This window comes from Peromyscus eremicus, chromosome 4, assembly GCF_949786415.1.
Source record: "Peromyscus eremicus chromosome 4, PerEre_H2_v1, whole genome shotgun sequence".
NCBI lineage: Eukaryota > Metazoa > Chordata > Mammalia > Rodentia > Cricetidae > Peromyscus > Peromyscus eremicus.
In genome coordinates this window covers 139252085-139276588 of record NC_081419.1, presented here as the reverse complement: position 1 = coordinate 139276588, position 24504 = coordinate 139252085, and the positions used below count along the sequence as shown (strand labels likewise).

Here is a 24504-nt window from a genome sequence, read left to right as displayed (position 1 = left end):
AGTGGTGACTCTCAGCTTGTGCTCTCTGCTTCCTCCTCCCCTTGGGAGAGGCCGCCGAGGAGCCGGAAGCAGGAATGTCTGCCGGGAGTCTGTCTCTGTCCTCTTTTGGACCAGAGGGGTCAGGCTCTCTGAGCGACCAAGCTGCCTCTATGGCAGGTAAGTGCCCACCCTCTGTGCCATCGGCCCTCACTTGCTGGTGTGAAGGCCTCCAAGTGAAGTGACATTTTCTCCCAAGTTGAGAGTGACCTTTCTCCCTCTTCCACCCACTTCCTGGTTCTGGGTGAGAAGCTACTAGGCCCTGCTTCCTACCGAGGCTGGGTGCTTCTGGCTCCAGTGCTGGCAGGCCCATACAGGCTGCTCTCTGGGGCCTACCTAATAAGCCACACTCCTAGGGAGAGCAAGAGGCCGTCACCCCGGGAGTTCTTGCCCTGCGCAAGGCCCACCTCCCTCGACATTCTTCCTAGAGGGGCAGTTTTGCCCCTGCCCCCTTCTGTATGTACATCTGTTTTCTGCTCTTTGCCAGAAGGAAGTTCTTGGCTTTTGTTTCTTTATGATGTAATTACCCAGTGGGGAGCACCAGGGATTCCTGGGGAGGGAGGCCCTTTTGGGTACCTACTCTCTGTCTTTGGGAATAGCTTTGGAAATGATTAACGAGGGCCTCGCTTTGCCACTTCTGGGGGAGCTGGCCACGGGTGGTCCTGTTTGAAGCAGGCCGCGTTGAGGCTGGTAGTTACTAGGAGTGCTGTCTATGAGGGCACTTGGTGCTCCAGCTGCTCCTGACCCAGAGGCCTCTGCGGTAGCCAGAGTGATTGAAGTCATGTCCAGGACTCATTTCGCCTTCCTCTTGATGGAGGCCAGCGTTTTTCATTGTTGTCAACCCCCAGGGTTGATTTAGGATGTGGAGGAGAGCTAGCTCCTTTTAGACTGGGTAGTGATGGGAGAGGGGGATGGAGAAGAGGACTAAGGGGAATCTTTGTTTCTTAAAAAAGAACCATCTGGCTCATCAGGTAAGAGTGGGTCCTAGGAATTGATCCCCAGGTCCCCTGGAAGAGCAACAAGTGCTTAACCGCCGAGCCATCTCTCCAGCCCCCTTTTCACGAGTTTTTTCAAAAAGTTGTTTATGGCCTGGGGCCAGCCGTGTGTTGTCACCCCTGCTCCACCCCTGCTCCCTGCACCTGGGCACCGGTGGGCTTGCTGTCTGCATCATTAAGGAAATTCAACACCCACCAAAACACCCAAAGCTCCCAGCTTTTAAGCTTGGTGGCCCCTCTCCCCAGGGAAAAACAGCTCCCTGTGAGGTGTGTCTCTGCATAGGCCCTGGAGAGCTCTGACTCAGGCAGGCCCAGGATGTTGATGTGGATGTGGGTGGTGCCTGGTGTGGCAGGTTGCCAGGAGATGGGAAATGTGGTTGGGGAGTGGGGTTCAGGAGTCTGCTGTCTCATAGCACAGGGTAGGTTCTGATGCAGCCTTAGGGGGAGGGTTGGTGCTCCCAAAAACTGCCTTTGAGAGGATGGCCTCATCTGTGAGACTCTGCTGGGGTTCTTCCTGTCCCCATATCTCCACCCGCAGCAGAAAAGCAATGGGTGAATGCTGGAGCCCTGGACCCCAGTCAACAGCCTCCCTCCTATCTCCAGCTGAAGACTGTACCCTCTGGTGCAAAGGCCTTGTCCCACAGTAGGCAGGAATGTTGGCTTTGGAGTCACTCTACTGCCTGGGTTCAAATCCTGGCCCCAACAGTTAGTAAGTAATAGCTGTGCTGTGTTTGGTAAGTGGGAAATAAATTGGAAGCATTTTGAACAGGGCCTCGCTTGTGCTCGTGGCCAGTTTATCTTGAGGTGAGGTGTCCCTTAAGTCAAAGGACATGCAGAAACTGCTAAGCATGGTTATTTCTGGTGGTTCACAAGACATGAGCTCTGGAAGGATTACATCACATGCTTAGCTCTTAATACCCAGGAGACCACTTACTGAGACTTCAGGGAAATGTCACAAAGAGGGTAGCTTCTGGTGCCTGCTTCACTCCAGGCGGTGTTCCTGAGTCATTGTGCACACAAGTCTCCTCCACAAGGCAGCCCTGCTCCCTCCCCTACGTTAACACATTCAGAGGCAACTTAGTTTTGGGGGGTGGATTGGAGGCAGGAAGTTGGTGCAGGCCCAGCCGGCCCAGCCTAATAGAATCCTGCTGGTCCAGAGAAGGGGGTGGGGGTGGGGAAGCCACACCCTTCTTGGACGCAAGGTGAGCCATTTCTCAGGGAGACAGCCAGCAGTGGCTGTTCGTCATCACTCCAAATTTATAGATGAGATATGCTTAGCAACGTAGCCTCATCAGAATCAAGTTATTAGAGAAGTCAAAATGTGAGTCAGCTTTCTGGAAGAGGTCCTTACAGTGACTTACTTCATTACCATGACGACAGCTGGGTTACTTCCCATCATTGTATAGTCACCGGATGCTGGGTTCACAATGGAGCAGGGAGGTCTTTAAGTCTTAGGACTGGCTTTGCCATTTGGTATTCTGAAGAATAAGTCCAGTGGCGTCTCCTAAATAGTCTTTATGGAAAACATCTCTTCTTTGAGGGCAACTGAATGTTTAGCTCTTCGATGCAACTGCTGGGCTTCCGTAAGCTCTAGGGAGAATCGGTGCGTTTGTAACAGCAAATAGAATTGAGATGATTTGTTTGCCTGAGACAGGCTCTAACTATAGAGCTCTGGATGGCTTGGAACTTGGTCTGTAGACCAGGCTAGCCTCAAACTCACAGAGCTCTGCCTGCCACTGCCTTTGAGTGTTGGGATTAAAGATGTGGGCCACCTTATCCAGCTTGAATTGAGGTTTTTGTGTTTTACTGAAATAAAATTTGGGAACAGACCTATATTCTCACTAAACAGGATTCCGTGTTCCCTTTTGTGTCCTAGGCTGGGACACAACTCCCTTTGTTAGGTATAGATTGCTTCCAAGTATATTACTTCCCAGTGGTTCCCTCCACCCCCACTTCCTGTGAAAATATTTGAAAGTTCAAAGAAAGATTTTCACAGTTCTCTTGTCTTGTATACCCCCCCCCCCCATTTATTTCCGTGTGTGCACACTTACACAGCCCAGGAACACAGGTTTAGGTTACCCCAAATTCCATGGTCTGATGTAGAGGCAGTTTCATGACGTTTTTTATAGTTTTATAGAACAAAGTCATAAATCGAGGCAAGTATAGAATACGTTGATGGCAACATCAAAGAGGCGGGTGCCGAGGAGAGGGTGGGGGAAGCTTTTCTACAGGCCTCAGATGCTATCTGATGACAGCCTTCGATTTTGGGTGGAAGCTTGTGGTTTGCCACATTAATAGATTGTAAAAGGTTTTTATCTATTAGTCACAGGATGTTAGTTTTGACAGAGAGGTGGGCAAGGGTTGGTGAAATGGCTAGAACTAGCCCAAGATACGACGGTACGACGGTCAGCCTGTGGACTTGAATCATTCCAACCTCTCCACATCACTGGTTCCAGTTCGTCAGTCTCTGAAGACATAGCTTCTTTCCAGGAGCTCTTGTTCACAAGTGTACCACAGAGAGCAGCCAGAGCTGGTACCACAGAGAGCAGCCAGAGCTGGTGCCACAGAGAGCAGCCAGAGCTGGTACCACAGAGAACAGCCAGAGCTGGTACCACAGAGAGCAGCTGTAAGAGCTGGTACCACAGAGAGCAGCTGTAAGAGCTGGTACCACAGAGAACAGCCAGAGCTGGTGCCACAGAGTGCAGCCCTGAGAGCTGGCTTTCTTGGTCTACCTCATAGGTCACTGGGATGGACCTCAGGATTCATTCTCAGCAGCAAGTCCCTCTATCTGACCTCAGCTGTATTCTTTAGGACATCTCTTTAGGTGAAGGCTTGCCCCTGCCCCCCTCCCCCAAATCCAGGAAACTGTCTGTATACAGAGTGGTGGCATGTACTTCCTGGATCCTTGAGGTGTTCATGTGGAGCCATTGGAGGACTCCTGGCTCCCATTTCCCTCTTTCCCATATTGCAGATGAGGCCCTGAGAGGCAAAGAGGCTTGGGGTCCTTTTCTTCTAATCACGGAGTCACATAGCAGCCCTACCTAGGGGATTTCATGTGTGTGTGTGGGACTGACACCCCCCCCCCCCCATCTCAAGCATGTATGTACCCTGCAGCCTCTCAAACTTAGGTATCCTTCCCCCATGGGCTGCTGATTTTGTGGATTCCAGGTGCATGGTTTTGTCATAAGAACCATAGCCTCCACTGGGGGGGGGGGGTTCTTGGGGGGGGGGCATGGATCCCAGACCCCCTGAGCCTGTCTGTCTGAACTCATGTCTGAGGCTGCACTGCTCTGGTCCACGGTGCCTTACCCCCTTTCCTGGTGGGCTCTTTTTTGTCATAGTCCTTGGGGGCTCTTAATGGGATTGAGTTTGGCCGAGGGCTGAGGTGTTTCCAAAACCAGCTAAGAAACCCGGAGACACCCTAGAAATCACCCCTTGGCTCCCATTGGCGAATCTGCTCTCACCCTAACCACCGCTGAGATTCTGTAAGCACAACCTCTGTCAGTTTCTGGTTTGGACTGGCCAGAGCATCATTTCTTTTGAGACACATTCTTGCGAGTCCCCGTCGCCTTCATGAAGCACTTAGATTCTGACACTTGAGCAGGCTTCGTGGGGTACATTAGATTCGTGTTGAACAAACCCCCAATTCCTTCCCGAGGCCTGCGAGCCCTCAGCCTCCCGGCCCCCACTTCATCCATCTGTGACTTCTAGCTGGAATGCCTCCCTCTCTCCTCATTATTGCCTTTGCCTGCACCTGCTGCTTCTCTTGTGAAACTGAGCCTTCTAAATCCCTTTCATTTCCCCCACTTTGATAAAGTCATCTGGGTACAGGACGAATACAGTACACTAGGGTATATGTTGAAAGTAATCCCTCCCCACACTCCTGTCTCCTGAGGCAACCCCCCCCCCCCACAACCTGACTGGACTTTGGCAGTCACCCTGGAGTAGTGTAAGTGTTTTGCATCCTTTTGAGGAGGGGTGTGTTAGCCTCTTGATGGCACTAAATGCATTGTTTTGTAACTGGACCCAGGCTGGAGATTGTCACACATCAGTCCATGGCAAGATGCTGTTGTTCCTGGTGCTGGTGCTGGTGATGGGCCTGGAGGCTTGTGCCTGCTGGGCAAGTGCCCTACTGCTGAATGGCACCCTCGGTATTACCTCAATCTTTAGTAGGGAAGGGATTGAGATTGTGTGGCATTCTGTTACCCAGCCTGGCCTGGGACTCAGCAATCCTGCTTCAGCCTCTGGAGTGTTGGGATTATAAGAGCCTGTGACTACACCTATCTTAATCTGTGTGTGTGTGTGTGTGTGTGTGTGTGTGTGTGTGTGTGTGTGTGTGTGAGAGAGAGAGAGAGAGAGAGAGAGAGAGAGAAAAGAGGGTGTCAGCTCTCTCCTTCCACTTTATCTGAGATACAGTGTCTTGTTTGCCACAGTGAACAACAGGCTTGCAGCTGACTGGCCCATGAGCCTCTGGGGATCCCCCTGTCTGCCTCACATCTTGCTAAGGAAGTGCTGGGATTACAGATTCAGGCACCCATGTCTAACTTTGCCTCATGTTTGCATGGCACTTTACCCATCTGTCCATCTCTGTAACTGCAGCACTACATTTTGAGACAGGGTCTCACTGGCCTAGAACTTACTGTGTCAACCAGACCGGCCTCACGGAGATCTGTCTGCCTCTGCCTCCTGGCTGTGTTCAACATTCTTCTTCTTCTTCTTCTTCTTCTTCTTCTTCTTCTTCTTCTTCTTCTTCTTCTTCTTCTTCTTCTTCTTCTTCCTGAGACAGGGTTTCCCTGTGTAGCTTTGCGCCCTCCTGGAACTCACTCTGCAGACCAGGCTGACCTCGAACTCACAGAGATCCGCCTGCCTCTGCCTCTGCCTCCCAAGTGCTAGGATTAAAGGCGGGTCCACCACCGCCCGGCAACATTCTTCTTTTAAAAATGTATGTGAGTATTTTTTCCTACAAGCGTGTCTGTGCACTGTGTGTATACAGTTCGTAAAGAGGCCAGAGGTGGCATTGGATCACCTGGTGATGGAGTTACAGATGTTTGTGAGCCACCATGTGGGTGCTGGGAATTGAAACCCAGGTCCTCTGGAAGAGCAGCCAGGGCTCTTCACTGCTGAATCATCTCCCCAGTCTGCATCAACGTTCTTTATGGCCAGAGAATGCTCTGTTATTCGGCTGCCATGCAGTGAACCTCTTCTGTTTGTGGTCACTGAGGTTCGTGTCTAGACTCGGCAGTAAGGCAAAGTTGGGGGGGGGGCATCTGCTGACACCCTCGTGCTCTCTGTCCTCTTCTGTGGCTCCGGGGTCCTCAGGGAGTGCTCCCGTCTCCAAGCTCACAAGCCCACCATAGAGCATGAGCAGACCGGGAGGACTCTTGCAGGTGAAGAGTGGATGGGTGTTGGTAGAGAGATGTGGGACAGTGGAACCAAGGGCAGATTGACCGGAGAGGTGGTACTTAACGTGGGAACAGTGAGTGCTCTTTGTCTTGATGCCTTTGGAGGAGGTGGGTGGGGCACAAGAACTTTCCACTGGGTGGGAGGGGCTCATCTTAGCTGAATAAATGTGAATAAGTGCTGGTGGCTCTATTTCCTTAGAGTGTCTTCTGGGCATCTTGATCTAGCTGTTGGGCATGGTATGGAGAAGTGTGTCTTGGTTGTGAGAGCCACATCTCTGCCTGTGTGACTACTTCCTATAACTTGATGTGTTATTTTCTTGTTGCTATGACCTAATACGTGACAAGCCACCTCAGGAAGGTAAGGTTTATTTTGGCTTCCATCTTGAGGGGATATAGTCCGCCATCTTAGGAGGCCTGGCGGTAGGTGGCTCCATCTACGGTGGTGGTGGGAGTATGCGGTCGGGCTCCTCACATCTACACATCTCCTGAATAGGGAATAGAAAGTTGGCAGGAAGCAGGGCCTAGCTCAAAAATGTCAAAGTCCACCCCTAGTGACCCATGTCCTATAGTGAGGCTCCATCTCCTGAAGAGACCACAGCTCCCACAACATTGCCACCAGCTGATTGCCACGTGTCGAAATACACGAGCCTGTGGGGGACTTTTCATAGTGAAACCGTGGTCATAGCCTTGTCACCAGGGCTGTGGTAGGAAACGGTGTTGTTTTGTTTTGAGAAGTAGATGATAGCTCCCCATGTAAAGATAGGTGATTGCTGCACAGCCCAGTGGGTGCCATCAGGGCCTGTGGGCCTTGCTCTGTTTTTTTTTTGTTTGTTTTAAAGAGAAACCAAAAGACTAGGTGCTTTGAGGCTTCCCTTTTTGTATACTTTGGCCCCGAGTTAAGAGTTTACATAAATGGCTGAAGAAAGACCAACTGTCCTGGAGGAGGAGACAGGTAGATGCTAGGGGGGGAACACTGACATGTCACTGGGAGTTTGGGGACAGAGTGACTGTGACTGTCACCTTCACACCCTCTCCAAGTGACCCAGGCCTCCTTGACAGCTTTTCAAACATGGTCTTCTACGTCTCTTTCAGATCCTGGCTCTACAGAGCGAACGGCCCAGAAACGGAAGTTCCCCAGCCCCCCTCATTCCTCCAATGGCCATTCGCCCCAAGACTCATCCACGAGCCCCATTAAAAAGAAAAAGAAACCCGGCTTACTGAACAGTAGCAATAAGGAGCAGGTAAAAGAGCCACGTTGTCGAGTGGCTTGTGTGCCGGTGGGATGGAGGCCAGGCAGCAGTGGTTAGCTTGGGTTCTTGGCATTAGTGTAACAGGCTACCCGGCACTAGCTGGCTTCTACAGAAAGGGCAGCTCAGAAGAGGCCTGTGCAAAATGTTTTTCAGCAGGGTTTCAAGTCTGTTTTGAGGACAGAGGATAGAGCTGTGAGCCAGATTGTGGGGCGGGTGGGGGTGGGGGTGGGGGTAGGGGTGGGGGTGGGGGTGGGTGCGTTGTTCTTGGACCGGGCTGGGTTTTTTCCTCGGGTTAGTTTTGGTGGCCTTAAGGTTTTCCTTCCCTCTGGGCTAAGACGGCCGCCTGAGGGGGCTGCGTGGCCGAGACCATTTTCTCATCTGTAAAATGTCGGTCAGTGGGGAGAGACACTGTCTGAGTCCAGCTTTGGCCATGGGTCATGGTCCCTTCTCTCTGTGCACAGACCTGACCCCTGGCAGCCAATGCTGTCAGCGCTATGGATTTTGTCTAAAGAATCTTCTAGCTCTACATTCTCTGGTGCAGGCTGGGTAGTCTTCAGGTAGGAACTAATGAGAGGCCTGTGAACGGACTGGGCAGGGCGTCTGTCCCCTGTGTGACTGTGGGGTCAGTTTGTGGCATTGTCTTCAGTGACGGTTCCTTCATCCATTTGGTGCTTTATCAAGTGCTGGAGTGAGCTCTGGGGAGCCAGGGGTGAATTAAGCAGGATTGCTGCTTTTACGGGAAGAGGTCTAGAGATGGTTAAATGCCTAAGGCCTGGCGTGTATGTTTCTGAGCATAAATCTATTTTCACTCTCGAAATTATATAGCGAGTGGCCAGCTCAGCCTTGGCTCTGTGGCCTTGGGCACGTTAACCTCTCGTGTGCTATTAGCTTTCTCATTCACAAGATGAGGATTGTACTGCCCAGTCCACATGGCTGCTGTGAGCTTTAATTGAACACCATTAATTAATTAATAATGCATACAGAGTGACAGCATTCGTAAAGAAGTCTGTCTCCATCCAGCAATCTTCTTCTTTTTTCCCCCCTTTCTTTTGTAACCCTGGTCGGCCCAGGGCTCTGGCTCTAGTAATCTTAAGGTCTTTGCACATAACAAAATCCCCCAATATCTAAAAAAGCATTGTAGACCCACACTGTCTGGCATGGAAGCCACAACTCATGTGTGGCTCTCTTGGGCAAGAGTGACTGAGAAACGGCGTTTTTCATTTAATTTACTTTAAAGTTAAATGGCTGTGTGTGGCGTCTGTTCGATGACACAGATCTGGCCATTTGGGAAGGGCTGTAGCTGTCCCTGGTAAAGGGACATGCAGAGGTGTTCCGTCCTCAGGGACATCTGGCCCCTGTCACCTGGGAGCCTTCATAGCTCGTAGGAGTGAAGACTCAAATGAAACACAGGGGCTATGGGCATGGCTCAGTTTGTGAATACTTGCCTTTGAGCATCAGGACCTGGCCTGAGTTTGAGAAACCTTAGGACTCATGTAAAAATGCCTAAAGTGTTTGCCTGTCATCCCAGTGCTGGGGAGGTGGACACAGGTGGATCCCTGGCCCTCACTGGTTGGCCAGGCTTGCCTACTTAGTGAGTTCCAGGCCAGTGAGAGACTGTCTTCAGTGGAGGTCCTTCCTAAGGATGCCACCTGAGGCCATCCACACAGTCAGGAGCTCTGTCCTCCACACAGTCATGAGCTCACGCGTGTGTGTCCTCGGGCCTCTGAGAATTGGCTGTCTTTCTGTTAGTGGGTCCGGGTGAACATTTTCTTTCCTCCCTTCCTTACCCACATGTTACGGCAGTTTTCTCAACCAACTTGTGGCCGTCCACACCTGCCATCCCAGTACCTGGGAAGCTGAGGTTGGAGTATCAGAGTTCAAGACTAGCCTAGCTCCATGGTAAATTAGAGAGGCTAACCTAGGCTTGATAGTGAGTTAGTGGCCAGCTTGGGCTATCTATCTAGCAAGGCCTAGTCTTATACAAGCAAATAGCAAAAGCAACAATCACGACCCATCTCCAAACTCCCCCATTTCAGTGATGCTTCAGCGTCATGCTGTGGGGATTGTTTGTAACTCTGTGTCTCTTGTCTCTTAAGTGTCCGTGTCCTACATTGCTGTTGCTCAGGCATTTGACAGGTTTGGAGGGTGGGACTCCATGGCCTCAGAAGACTTTTAGGGTATGGAAACAGCAGGGTGGGGTTGAGGAGACAAAGGGCCTAAGCTTGCCTCTGGGGACTTGTCAGCAGTGGTTGCAAAAGAGGAAAGACATCATCAGCTCTACCAGGGCACATGACCTAGCTCCCAGCGTCGGGGACACTGGGGACACTCACTGTGTAATCGGGTCACCGGCTTTCTCTTGGAGCTTCGGTTAGCTCTTCAAGAGGGCTTTGGGTAAGCACTGTCCAAGGTTGATTGACAGGTAGATTAGGCTCAGCAGGCAAAGAGAAAAGAGTCCTTGCGTTTGAATCCTTGGTTGTCTCTCGCATATGGCATTTGCAGAAAGGGACATTTTTTGTGCACTCTGTCAAGGGGATCACAGATATTTACTTATTTTGAGATAGTCTCACTATCTTGAAACTCATTATATAGACTCATTATGTAGGCTTCATGCTCACAGAGATCCCCTAGCCCCATCTCTGGAGTGCTGGGATTAAAGGTGTGTGCCACCATGCCTGGCTTTTTAAAAGGAGATTTATTCATTATTTTTAAGATTTATGTTATGTGTGTTTGCTTGCATGAGTTTATGTACATCGTGTGCATGCAGGAGCCTTTAGATATCAGATTCCTTAGAACTGGAGTGATAGGAAGTTGTGAGCAGCCATGGAGGTGTTGGAAACTGAGTTCTGATGGCCTGTTTGACCTTGCTACTTACTATCCTTAAAGATTTACTTATTTTCATTGTATCTGTGTGAGTTCTGCTTGCATGTATGTATACACTCCACTTGTGTGTAGTGCCCACGAAGGCCAGAAGAAGGGCATGGGATCCTCTGGAACTGGAGTTAAAATTGTGAGCTGTGGGTGCTGGGAACTGAACCCTGGTCCTCTGTAAGGGCAGCCAGTGTTCTTAACCTCTGAGCCATCTCTCCAGCCCTTCACTTATTATTCTTAGAGAATCTTGAATAGAAAACATCTGTCAGCTCTAGTGTGGATGAAAACATCCCTGGAGTGAGTGAATAGGTCTTTTCCATTTTCTTGTTAAGCTGACCTGGGGCAGGAGCCAGGGAATAAAAACATTTACTCTGTAACCTGCAATTATCCCTTGTCGCACAGGCTGCAGCCTGTGCGCTTTGCTGTGGGGCTAGTTACATACTTTAGACGCGTGGGAGAGAGAAATCAGAATTCACTTGACCTGAAATTGTTGGCTTTTCCTTTTAGAACTTCCCCATTTGTTATCAGGTTATTTTTGTGAAGCAGAAAACAGAAGCGGCCCGTATGAGTGCATGTGATTGACAGGGTGACCATCCTCTGCTGCCACTGAGGCTCCTGGAGTCGGGGGGTGGGGGGGTGGGGGGGGTGTCCCTGAAGAGAGCAGAGTTGCCTGGCTACCCCTTTGGTCCTGAGGACACCCACTTGGGGCGAGGCAGAGATGGAGCCTGGGGGAGACTTCTTCTGAGCCATCAAAGAAACAAGCATAGTAGAAATGCCAGGTTGGGCCCAGTGGACTCTGGTGTCCTGTTAGGTGACCCATCCCGTTTGATTCCTGAGCGGCTGGACTCCTTGTTGTTGAGATGGGGTATTGCTAAATTACAAGGCTGCCTTGAACTTGCTTGCCACAGCATGTTGAAAAATGATCTTTTTTTCTTTGGTTTTTCAAGACAGGATTTCTCTGTGTAGCCCTGACTCACTCTGTAGACCAGGCTGGCCTTGAACTCACAGAGGTCTACTTGCCTCAGCCTCCCAAGTGCTGGGATTGAAGACATGAACCACCACTGCCCGGTGAAAAAAGTGTGCCATTTAAAGAATGTCCCAACAGTGCTATTCCTCCCTGGACCGCCCACACCCCTACAGTTGAACTGAAACAGGGGAGTAACTGGTGACATCGGAAGATGGAACTGTTTACTGAGAAAGACTGATTCCAAAGATGAACAAAATAAGCCCCCAGGGCGCTCCCTGCAGTAGCGTGGGAGAACCAGACGTGCATGCAGAGCACCGATTCCTCCTCCTGAAATCTAGGGAAGAACCTGGGCCGGCTGTAGCTCTAAAAGCTTCCTTATCCTGGAGGTCCTAGCTCAGTGGTTCTCAACCTGTGGGTTGTGACCCCCTTGGTGTCAAATGATCCTTTCACGGGGGTCACTGTGACCATCGGAAAACACAGATATTTACATTTCGATTTATAACAGTAGCAAAATTACAGCTATGAAGTAGCAATGAAAATAATTTTATGGTTGGGGTCACCACACATGAGGAACTGAATTAAAGCGTTGCAGCATTAGGAAGGTTGAGAGTCACTGGGCTAGCCCTTCAGATAGAGACACGGGGTGTGGCTCCATGTGTGGTTAAGCCTTGTCTCCAAATGTGTGAAGTCTTGGACTCAATTCCAGATTCTAGGGGGCCGTTGGGGGAAGCAGTGATAGATAGGAACGCAGAAGTCTGGTTCTATTGAGAAGTCATTTTTGTTTGTTTGTTTTTATTTTTTGAGACAGGGTTTCTCTGTGTAGCCATGGCTGTCCTGGAACTCCCTCTGTAGATTGGCTGACCTCGAACTCACAGAGATCCACCTGCCTCTGTCTCCCTGAATGCTGGGATTAAAGGTGTACGCCACCACCAGGCCGAGAAGTCAGGTTTTCAGTCAACAAAATGTTACAGCTGCTTTCATATTAGATCAGTATTAAAAATGCAGAAGCGTGCGCGCGTGTGTGTGTGTGTGTGTGTGTGTGTGTGTGTGTGTGTGTGTGTGAAGTAAAGGGTAGAAGTCACAAAAAATGTAATAGGAGACCCCTGTTCGTATCACACATACACACTTTTTAAAATTTAAAGACAAAGTGTGTGTTTGTGTGTGTGAGTGTACGTGTATGTATGAGTGTGTATGTGTATGAGAGAGCATGCGAGAGTGTGTGCGTGAGGGATTGAACTGGTTGTTAGGCTGGCCTTTACCTGCTGAGCCATCTTGTCAGCCCCTGTTTTGTTTCTGAGACAGGGTCTTCTAAGGCTGACCTCAAACTCATAGTCGTCCCTCTGCCTCAGATCCCAGGCCCTGTGATAACAAACACAGTCTGCTTTGCCTATCAGTGTTATCAGAATTTGCAGTATGTAGCCGGTATGAGATTTTCTGGGAGGAAATAGTAATGTTTTACTAGCAGGGAGCTTGTGTTGTGTAAATGTGATATCTACATAACATCCATAGGTTTGTGGCGAAGGCAGTCTTGATTCCTTTGTCTCCGTGTGGGTTCTGACGGTCACACAGCTTTTACTAGGTCCTTTGACCGGCACCACTGGGCCGCTCCCAGTGTTTGGCTTTGCTGTGTTCTCGAGCGTCTCATTCTAGAGACACGTTTCCTGATGCTGCCCGGCAGGAAGATGTCTGGTTCCCATGAGTTGGCTTGCCCTTTTCTCTCTCTGCTGTTGTTGGTTCTGACCAGGCTTCCTGGTGGATGTGAACACCCTACTCTGAGGATCACAGCTCTGGGCAGCCTCTTGGAGATGCTCTCTACCCTGGAAATACACTTAAATAATGGAAGATAATTTTGTGTGGACCAAATCTAATTGTTTCTACCCTCCAAATACCTACTATTTAAAGCACACCAGGGCAAATTGCAGATAGTGGCTGTGCCACCACTCAGTACCAACCTGTTGGGACTCTCAACCCCATTTTACAGATGAGAAAATCGAGGCTGGGAGGTAGAGAGAGAGATGGCCCAGGTCACGCAGCCGGTTAATGAGGGAGTTAAACTGTGCATTCGGGTATGCCTAGTCACTAACTCGCAGGTGCTAGCCTTCAGTCTCTGGCCTTTTAACACAGAGGCAAGAGCCTTCACAACTGCTGGCCAGCTGTTTCTGTGTTTAGTTGGGAAATGGAGGTGGCCTGGCTGTGTAGTGGGTTTGTGAGGTGTGGGATGCGGGTGTGTTGTTTGTGATGTACTTGTTCAAACGACTGCTAAGAAACCACATTTGTTTGAAACCCCACCTGTCTTTCTTGCCTACATTTCAGTCAGAGCTAAGACATGGTCCGTTTTACTATATGAAGCAGCCACTCACCACAGACCCTGTTGATGTTGTACCGCAGGACGGACGGAACGACTTCTACTGCTGGGTTTGTCACCGGGAAGGACAAGTCCTTTGCTGTGAGCTCTGTCCCCGGGTTTATCACGCTAAGTGTCTGAGACTGACATCGGAACCAGAGGGGGACTGGTTTTGTCCTGAATGTGAGGTTAGTTCCCGATGAATGAATTCATTACCTGCCTCATTTCCTCTCCTTTCTCTTTTCTTCCTTTTATTTTTTAAAAATTTCAAATAATCCAAATAGAGGGAAAGAGAAATGTCTTGCCTCCTGCCTGCTCTACCCTGGCCGCCCCTTCTGGGGACCCACCTCCGCGCTGGCTGCAGTGGGCCAGCTCTTGGAAAGACATGTCGCCTTGCCTGTCCCTGCTTCTCCACGAGCCTTGGGAGCGCTTTGAGATCCGTGGCTGCGCCTCTGCTGCTTCTGCCGTGAGTGCCTTGGAAAGGGACCTTGTAGGTCTGTGATGGTTGAGGATGCCTTTTGAAAAGATCCTGTGCTGTGTTTACCTGCTCCGTTCGGCCTCGAGTCCTCGCCAGTAGCCCGGCTGGGAAGACTGCTCTGGTGTGTGTGTGTGTTCCACGCGGTGACTGTCTCGTGTTTTCTCTCGTGCAACAAGTATTTCTCCAGTGCCTGTTAGGTACCAGGGATTCGACAGCACGTTCGACAGAGAGGATAACCTTTTATTATTATTTCTATTTTGGGCAAAAGAGGACAAAACCCCAAAGACAGTTACTTGTCATAAATAGGTTGAAGAAAAGTGGAGATCATGGACGGAAAGATGGGAAGAGGGAGCTGAGGTGCTGGGCGTCCCCCCTTTAAGAATCCAGGCCTGGGAAGGTCACACTGAGACATGAGGAGGATCCGGAGGGGAGGACATCGGGCAGAGGAAGCCACAAGTTCGGTACTGCAGCAATATGTGCTAGGCTGAAAGTAGCCCACCCCGGTGCGTCCCGCCAGCCGCCAAGCTGAACTCACCCATCATGAAACCGACTGCTTGAGTGAGCTCCCTCTGTTCTGCCCAGCTCGCTGATGCTCTCTCTCTGCACTGGTGAAGACAAGCATCAGTTGAACACGTCATTTCATGTAGAACGTCTCTGGGATTCCACTGTGCAGTGAGTTAGATTCTGAGGAAGCTTCCTGTGTGTGAGAGGGAAGTGTCGCCTAGATGTATGTGTGGGAGGAACTCAAGACAGGAAAAGGCCCGTGATGCCACTCTTGGGTAGGGAAAGGAGAAAAAGAAGAAATACTTTGGACTTCAAAACAAAGGATGATGGCGTTGAAGGGGTCTTGTGCCTCTGTCACAGCAGAAGCCGCCGGCTGACGCTCCCCTGGGGTTACTCCAGAGAGACTCGCACACCCTGTGCTGACTGTTCCCTCCTCTGTTTAGAGCTGGGTTTGCATCCCCAGTTTTGTGGGTCCTTGATCCTCCAGCGGTTCTCTTCTGTCTTGAGCATCCCGTCCCCGTTGTCTGAGTCACCAAATAGAGCATGGTTGAGATAGGCTGCCTTTCTCTGCAAGTGATGTTTGTGATGAGCGGGGTCGGAGACGCCAGAGCTAGTGACCATCCTGTGTGGGAAGCAGCCGGGGAGGTAGGGCCAGCCAGGTTGTCAGCCGGGGAGGTAGGGCCAGCCAGGTTGTCAGCCCGGGAGGTAGGTAGGGCCAACCAGGTTGTCACCCGGGGAGGTAGGTAGGGCCAACCAGGTTGTCACCCGGGGAGGTAGGTAGGGCCAACCAGCTTGTCAGTTTGGAGCCAAGCTTGCTATTTCACGGTTATGATGATGGCCCCTCTCTGTCCTCTCGGCCGCACACACGATGGCTGCTGGAGACTTAGGTATCATGTATGGATAGTCAGCGATTTCCCTAAGAGAATAGCATGTCTCCTAACTTCCCTTTTATCAAGCGGGAGAATTTCCCCCAGTGTCCTCCAGCTAATTTGCCCTTGGGCTCCCGGGTCAGCATTGCTCACCAATTCCCCCATTGAAAAAGCTTGACCGGGACTCCTGTGCTGTGCTAATCAGTCCCTGCCAGGCAGGAGGAAGGAGTAGAGGTTGGAGGGAGGGAATGACAGAGGGCTAGGCGACTCCCTGTACGTCCACTGTGGATGTGTGGCACTCAGAAAGAAACGGGATTCAAGCAGGCAGGTGTGCTTGCTGTGTGTTCAGATTCGGGGGCCCTCAGGTTTTCCCCCGGAGTGAATTGGAAAGACAGCCGAGAAGATAAAATGGGGTCGATCTGTGTGCCCTGGACCATAGTCAGTTTCTGAGTGACTCTGTGTGGCCCTTTTCCTGACAAGCAACCACACCGGGAGTTCACTGGAAGGCAGGCCCCAGAGGCGGGACAGGTGGAAACTGGTTCCTAATTAACTGGAACCAGTGTCTCAGCTCTTCTTCCGCAGATGGGCCAGAAGAGTCCCTGACGTTTTAGGGTTGACGTTTTTGTTGTTGCCGCTACGTAATCCTCCGAGTCCCCGAGGCCCGGCAGGAGGCTTCTGCGGCAGTCTGGTTACAGTTGCTTTTCTGGGTCCTTTATGAAATGACCATTCTGAGCTGGGTGTGGTGGCTCACACTTGTAAGCCCACTTGGGAGGCTGAAGCAGGAGGATTAGGAGTTTGAGGCCAGCCTGGGCTACATAGTGAGGTTCTTTCTCCAAAGAGAAAAGAGGAAGGGAGAGAGGAGAAAGGAAGGAAAAGAAGAAGAAAAAAGGTAAGGAATAAAAAAGAGAAAGAGGAAAAAATAAAAGGGAAGCCTGGATATGGTGGCGCACACCTTTAATCCCAGCTCTTGGGAGGCAGAGGTAGGTGGTTCTCTGAGTTTGAGGCCAGCCTGGTCTACCAGCCTGCTCTACATACTGAGTTCCAGGCCAGCCTGGTCTACAGAGCGAGATGGACTTAAAACAAGGAAAGGACAAAGGAGCGGTTGCCTCTTTCAGGACGCCCACAGTGGCCTCACGTCCTTGGGCGTGGAGAATGAGGTGTTTCTCATTGGCTGACCCCCTTCCCTGATTCTTCTACAGTGAGCTCCATGCCCCTGCACCAGCAGTGTCCTTGAGAACGGCCATACTGGTCTGCTCAGCCGTAGCTCAGGGCTCCCGGAGGATGTGGCTGGTGGCTGCTGAGCACACATTCTGTGTTGCAGTTCTCATCCTCCATCTACTCTCTGTGGCCCTTTCTTTTCAAATTCAATTCTTAAGACCCAAAGGTTGCAGTCTGCCACCTTCCCAGGTCCCGGATCAGATCATCATGTCTTCATGAGCCCACATCACTTCCTGATACAGTGTATGTGGATTGACGTCGTAAATCTTTGCCCACGCATCCCGCAGGTGCTGGCCTGGTTGCTTGGGCTGATAGCTATTCCAGCACCAGTGGCTGTTCTCATTTAGATGGGAATGGCGTTTACCTGTGAGTGCATTAACAGCATTGGAAGGAGGACAAATGCATTGGTAGTCACGTGTTTTCCCCCTAACAGACCTGTGTGTGTGTGATTTTTGACTTGTAGAAGATTACAGTAGCAGAATGCATCGAGACACAGAGCAAAGCCATGACGATGTTGACCATTGAACAGCTGTCCTACCTGCTCAAGTTTGCCATTCAGAAAATGAAGCAGCCAGGGGTAAGAGGACTGACTATTCCCGCTGCTTTGAACGTAACGGTGACGGTGGCTTCCATTTCGTTCCTTTAATGTGCTCTGTATTCCTTTGGTGGCCTTGCTTTTCAGGCACACAGCCATCCTCTTGGGACCTTCCTGTATGTGCAGTCATAAGATACAATAGCCTGTCCTGGAAGAGTTTAGTCAGAGGACAGGTGCCAGTAGGAGGCTGTGGGGGATGATCCTAAAGAGCTGTGAGGTCAAGATCACATGGTTGAACCCCATTGTCCAAGGAGGGACTCTGTGCTCCTCCCCAGGCCTTTCTGAAATTCTGTGAGAGCACAGTACAGCTCAGTTTAGTGAGACTGAGCCAGGGAGTGAGCTCTCCAAGGTGGGCAAGGCTGTCCTTCATAAAGGGGGGTGGGGTTTGAAGTCTTCTGTTTGAACAGTAGAGAGGTGGGCTGCCACATTTGGCTGTCCAGGTGTGTGCCTTACAGCAGCACTCTCCCGAGAGCCTCCACCCCCGAGAGCCTCTACCCCCCGAGAGCCTCCACCCCCGAGAGCCTCTACCCCCGAGAGCCTCCACCGAGTCAGCACTGCTGTGGTCGGTGTGTTTACCATGATGGTTTCAGGAAAATGTCAGAAGAATACCTTGTTTTATTTTTCCTGTGGTCATGGGGATTGAACCCAGGGCCTTGGGAATGCTAGGTGAGTGCTCTATTATTGAGCTCTATCCATCCCCATCACCAAAATATATATATGTTGTTTTAAAATGTAATATTTAAACCCAGTCTTGGTAGCACATGCCTATAATCCCAACACTCAGGAGGCAGAAGTTCAAGGCTACCTTGATCTCCTAAACAGGTTTCAGTCTAGCCATGGCCACATAGCAAGACTCCGGCACAGAAATCCCCCTCCCCCATTGCCTCAAGATATTAAAATTAATCCCATACCGCATTTTCCCTACAGATGAATTCAAGAAACACATTGGGCAGGTTGCCCCTTCTGTTTGTATAAAAGCACCCTATGCTCTAGTGAAATTCCTTTGGGTTCATTTGCTAAGTTCACAGAAATGTAGACTCAGGGTTAGGACTCACCTGTTAAACCTCTTTCAAAACAAAAACGCGGCCATCGAGGTGGCCCAGTAGGTAAGGATACTTGCTGCAGCATCTGCTGACTAGGTTCACTCCCCAGGCTCCGTGTGGTAGTAGAGAACCAGTTCCCCAAAGTTGTCCTCTGATTTCCACACACACACTCTCACATGTCTGTGCTCACACACATGCACTAAATCAGTGTGATAATACAGAAAATAAGAGCGAAAGGAAAGCAGGCCTTTCCCTTGGAGATGTATTCTAAAATCTGTTGTTATCTGGGGAAATCATCCAGATCCTTTCAGTTGGCTGGTGTTTAAATGGGAAACGCTTTTTCTTGAATCCCAATCATTGGGAATAAAGTGTATAGCCAGAATTTGGCACAAAGAAAAAAGATCTTTATATTTTTACTGTGGAGTGTGTTTTTTAGGTCGAATGTGATGAGTTGCTTCTGATTCTTTGAGTTTATAAACTGTGTCTGCTAAAGACCATCTATAGAAAAGGATCATCTAGACATAATAACTTGGTAGAGCTGTTGTCTTTTGGGGGGAGGTGAGGGGTGCTGGGGATTGAACCCAGAGCCTTTCCCATGCTAGATAAGTGCTCTACTCCTGGGCTGCAGCCCCAACCCAGTTTTTTGTTTTGTTTTTTTGTTTTGTTTTGTTTTTTCCAGACTGGGTTTCTCTGTGTAACAGCCGTGGCTGTCCTGGAACTGGCTCTGTAGACCAGGCTGGCCTCAGAGATCCACCTGCCTCTACCTCCCAAGTGCTGGGATTAAAGGCCACCATCATCCGGCACATGATATATTTTAAAGAGATTTATTTATTTTTATGTGTACGAATGTTTTGCCTTCACAATGAATGTGCACCATGTGCGCCTGGGGTCTGAGCTCAGAAGAGAGCATCGAAGCCTCTGGAACTGGAGTTACAGATGCTTGTGAGCCACTGTGTGGGTGCTGGGACCTGAACCCATGCATTCGAGATAACAGCAGTCTAGTGTCCAGGTGGAGAGCTACTCAGTTGCCTTGCTTGAGTATAAGTTAGTGTGGAACCAAATGGTTTAGTGTTTTTATTTCTTTAAAGGTTTGTGTGTGTGTATGTACACGGATGTGTGAGCCCTACTTGTGTGCAGGTGCCCAAGGAGGCCATACGAGGGCATGGGATTCCCTGGAGTTGCTCAGTGTGGGTGCTGGGATCCAAACTTGAGTCCTCTGCTGGAGGAGCAGGCTCTCTTAACCACAGAGCTGTCTTTCTAGCACCTCTTTTTAGCGTTTTAACTTGAGAAGTAAATACCTGCCATGTACATGTGGTCGAGATCGAGAACTTGCTCAGCCTGGCTGTGTGAGGGAGGACCAGAATCTGACTTTGTAGGTTTCCCCCGAGTCACACCCTGTGCTCACACTTAGGGGACATTTTTTTGTGAGTCAGTGACATTTTACCCTCAAGTCAGCTTGTGCTGGGTGTGGACTACACAGCAAGTGTCCTCTAGAGGCTTAAAGTGGCTTACAGTGTTGTAATTGTCAGCCTTAATGGAAGAGGGTAGAGGCTGTGTACTGAAATCAAAACAAATAAGAAAACCAGACGCATTCACCTGGGCCCAGGACTCTATAAGTGAGTGGAATTAGAAGATGAGTCACATCTTGTGTGGGTATCGCTAGAGCTGTGAAAATGTGTTTGGTTTTCAGCACCCTTTGCTTTCCATGCATGGCCTTCAGATGAGTGATGGATTTTTGCCTGTGCACGTGTCTTTCTCTTACAGACAGATGCATTCCAGAAGCCCGTTCCATTGGAGCAGCATCCTGACTATGCAGAATATATATTCCACCCCATGGACCTTTGTACATTGGAAAAGGTTGGCCTCCATCACAGGGCCTGGCTGAGGTAGCAGAGGAGTCGAAATGGCTGAGGCTCTTCCCTTTCCCTGTCCAAGTTCCAGTTACACCAGGACGTTGTCCTGCTCTGTTTTATTCGGATAGAACTCTGTCTTCCATGCCCTTCCTCTGTGACCTCCTCCTGGGGGATCGCAGGGGACTGTTGAAATCCACAGGCAGTGCTTTTGAGGGATAGTCCCAGCTTCTGAGAATTAGTGACTTGATTGATTGATTCTCACTTCCTCTTTCGGAGGCGCTAATGAGAGCAGCAGGAAGGAGGAAGAGAAAATGACGCGTTTGGAAACCTCCAGATTAGCAGTAAAGGGGCTTCTTAGAACTGGATTCCCTTTGCCCTCAGGCTGTTTCTTTAATGCTTGAAGAATGTGTGCTAAAATTCCGTGGTGAAAAATCACACTTGAAACACTCTGCTTGAGCACTGGATCCTCATGCAGAGTTCCCAACTCAGCAGCTAATTATGAGTTTGAAACACATTTTCGTAGGGCTGGATCTGGCCTGGCCTTGCCTGTGCAAGGCCTTGTCTTTGATCCCCAATTCTGTAAGAAAACAAAGGCATCCATAAAGTAGAACATGATGTCATAATGTCTGCGTTAATAATCCCCTCTCAAAGCAATAGATCACATCTACTTTGGAAAATTGCACAGACGTTTATGGTATGCCAGAAAGATGAAGCATTAAAAAAACAACATGGCTGGGATTCTAGATTCAAGCGGGGGTCAGGTGTCTTCACATTGTCATACCTCAGTTTCTTCATTGTCAGAAGCATCTCAGTGGCTCTTTGTGAGAGGCATGTGATACCATAGTTTCTGTCTTAGTAGTGATACTCAGCTATATGAACTGTGCCCTTCATTGGATGCTGCTGCTGGATAAATGACATCATTTTCAAGATGAGAACGTTCAAGTCCCTGGGATGACTCTTGAGTGCATTTTATAGGGCTGTAGATCTTGAACCTAATAGCATTCTGGGAAATGAGTCGGAGAGCATTGACTTATTCGGCAGACGGCTTCGATGACAGGCGTAGGGGACCCAGGTGTTAGCGCCGCTGCCCGTGTCAGCTTCGATGGTCACACTGCTCTCTGGCCTCTCCTCCCAGAATGCAAAAAAGAAGATGTACGGCTGCACGGAAGCCTTCCTGGCCGATGCCAAGTGGATCCTGCACAACTGCATTATTTATAACGGGGGTGAGTAGCTTGGAGGATCCTGAGGAAGAGAGTGTGATACAAGCGTGGCCCAGTCTCCTGCCCTTTGTTAAAATTAATCAGGTTTCATGAACTGGAGAGATGGCGCTGCCTAACGGCACCTGCTGCTCTTCCAGACAGTATGAGTTTGTTGCCCAGCACCTATGTCCGGCCATTCGAAACTTCCCACAACTCCAGCTCCAGGGGATCTGACTTTTGCCTGTCTTCTGTGGCTGTCTGCATTTACACGTACACCCTACCCCTCATACACATACCGAAAAGAATCTTGAACATCAGGCTTAGGTGACTGGGAAGATAGCCTGGCCAGTAAAGCGAGGATCTGAGTTTCCATTTCCGGTGCCCGTGTAAAAGCCAGGTGCCACACAGCACGTGTTTGTCACCGCTGCACTGGGGAGGCAGAGGCCGGGGACTCTCCAGAGCTCTCGGATCAGTGAGCTGCAGGTTCAGTGAGGGACTCTGTCTCAAAACACCTGCAGAGCAAACCAGAATGCATCTGATATTGAGCTCTGATTATCAGATCATACAAAGGTGCTTGGGCTCGGGTGGAGGAGCATAATTCCTGCTCCAGCTAGGATGGCCAGAGGTGTGGGGTGGACGGAGGACAGGGGATGCTCACAGGTCTGCAGAGGCTGCCAGCTAGGATGGCCAGAGGTGTGGGGTGGATGGAGGACAGGGGATGCTCACAGGTCTACAGAGGCTGCCATGACAGGTTTCTTCCCATGCACTGCTCTTCATTTGGTTCATAGGTGCAGGTTTGGACGAGTGAATATTCTTGTAGGTGCATGTGTGTGGGTGGGCATGCACCTGTGTGTGTGCATGTGCAAGGCCTGAAGTCAATCCCAGGTGCCATCTACCTTAGTTTCTGTTTATCTTCAGGTCTGATGCTAGCCAATTAGGCTAGAACGACTGGCCATGGAGTCCTTATGCTTTTGAGGCAAGCACATAGTGACTGAGCCATCCTCTCCTCAGACCAACGAATTTACAGTTTCTGAAAATGCTATTAGGCCCAAAGAGAGCACAGTTCTTTGGCCACCTTGACCTCTGCTCTAGTGCAAAGGGAAAAGGCTTGGCATTAGTTCTGGGCCAGATGCTCACATCATTGGCTAGGAGTTCTGGTAGAGGCCGGGACTCCTGATTTGGACTCAGTCATTAAGTAAATGAGAATCGTCACATCTGTTTTCCTACACAGCTTCCGATGGAGTCTTAGTGAGGCACCAGACACGCCATTTCTTTTTTGCATTGTGTTCTGGGATTATAGGGTTAAGTAAGACTCCTTTCTGTTAATTATAGCCTTTAGAATGTCAGAGTACTTGGAAATATTAACCTCATCTATAGGGAATTCCACACCAACTGCTCAGTTGCAAGATAATGATAAAGCTTGGTCCTTGATAGAGAAGTCAATAATTTGAATCAGTGTTGGAAGCCTGAAACCTGGCATTTTTAAGCCTTTAAATGGTGAATCTTGGGGGGAAACAAGTTAAAAAAAATTGCTAATGCAAGTGTAATCCTGAGGCAGGCAACTTGCTGGCTGCTTTTGAAATAATCCAGTTCTCTTACTCCCTTAGGAAATCACAAGTTGACGCAGATAGCAAAAGTCGTCATCAAGATCTGTGAGCATGAGGTACGTGTTCCCGTCTTCTTGGTGTAGCTGTCTCCTAGAGGCACGGGGAAGCCCAGTGGGTGGCTACTAGGACGTTGGCGTTCATTGTGCTGTGTGCAGCTTCTTGCTCTTCACACACATGATAGCAGGAAGAGGGGCCCAGTGGTATGGGAGCCTGTTAGCTCCGTGGCGATCTAAGGGGGTGAGAGTGATGTTCAGCCTGAAGTCATGGCCAGTCTAGGGAATCCTAAGTTTTCTCGGTTGTCAGTTTGTTGGTTTTGATCTTGGCCTCCACAGTTGGGATTGAGTCAGTCCATGAGGTCATTCATTCCTTTGACAGAGGTTTGTGGTTTTGACTTAAGGGGGACGAGCTCATAAAGTATCTGTCTCTCCCTCGTTTTTTTTTTTTTTAAATAGGGTCTTATCGTATAGCCCAGGCTAGCCTTGAACTTGCTATGTAGATCAGACTGGCCTCTGCCTCCCTAGTGCCAGGAGTAAAGGTGTAGACCACTATGCCACCATTCCTGTCACATTGCCTGGCTGTGATGGTGTCCCCCTCCCCTTCCCCAAGTTGATTGTGTGGTTCTCAGGCGTGAAATTCACAGATAATAGTGTGTCTTAACGTCAAGAGAGTCGATAGCTCTGCTGGTTTGTAGATAGTTCCTGACTGCTTCCCAGAATAGCTGTAGCAATGTGGATAACAACCTGAGGTGGATCTATATGGTAGTGTGTGTGTTCTTTCCAACGTAGGAAGTTCTGACCTTTTAAAAAGATTTATTTATTTTTTTAAAAATAAATTACTATTTTTATTTCATGTACATTGGTGTTTTGCCTGCAGGTATTTCTGTGTGAGGGTGTCAGATCTTGGAGTTACAGACAGTTGTGAGCTGCCATGTGGGTGCTGGGAATTGAACCTGGGTCCTCTGGAAGAGCAGTCAGTGCTCCAGCCCCCTATTTATTTATTTTTATTTATGTGTGTATGGTGGCCTGTATATTTATGTACATCATGGGTGTACAGATGACTCAGCAGGGCCAGAGGGCAGTTCCCCTAGAACTAGAGTTACATGAGGTGGGTGCTGGGAACCAAACCCAGGTCGTCAGCAAGCATGGCAAGTGAGCTGCCTCTGAAGTCCATCTAAACTTAAAAAGTATATGTGTGTGTATCTCCTCCATGTGATCGTGGGACATCAGCATTTCACTGTCTTTCCCCTTTGCATTGTGTTGGTAGTGAGTCAGGATGG

At 49.7% G+C, this 24504-nt stretch overlaps 1 protein-coding gene across 3 annotated transcripts in view; it reads left to right on the top strand.

Annotated features, from left to right (window-relative positions):
* Positions 1-24504, top strand: part of Zmynd8 (zinc finger MYND-type containing 8) — a 102060-nt gene that overhangs the window by 26181 nt on the left and 51375 nt on the right. For 2 of the 3 annotated variants that reach the window (XM_059261922.1, XM_059261921.1), the window contains exons 3-8: positions 7526-7674; positions 13832-14050; positions 17395-17508; positions 20334-20426; positions 21558-21645; positions 23229-23284. In XM_059261922.1, coding sequence (XP_059117905.1) covers positions 7526-7674; positions 13832-14050; positions 17395-17508; positions 20334-20426; positions 21558-21645; positions 23229-23284 — 719 coding nt within the window. The remainder of the gene's footprint in view (positions 1-7525; positions 7675-13831; positions 14051-17394; positions 17509-20333; positions 20427-21557; positions 21646-23228; positions 23285-24504) is intronic. The other variant, XM_059261923.1, reaches the window with a different exon arrangement.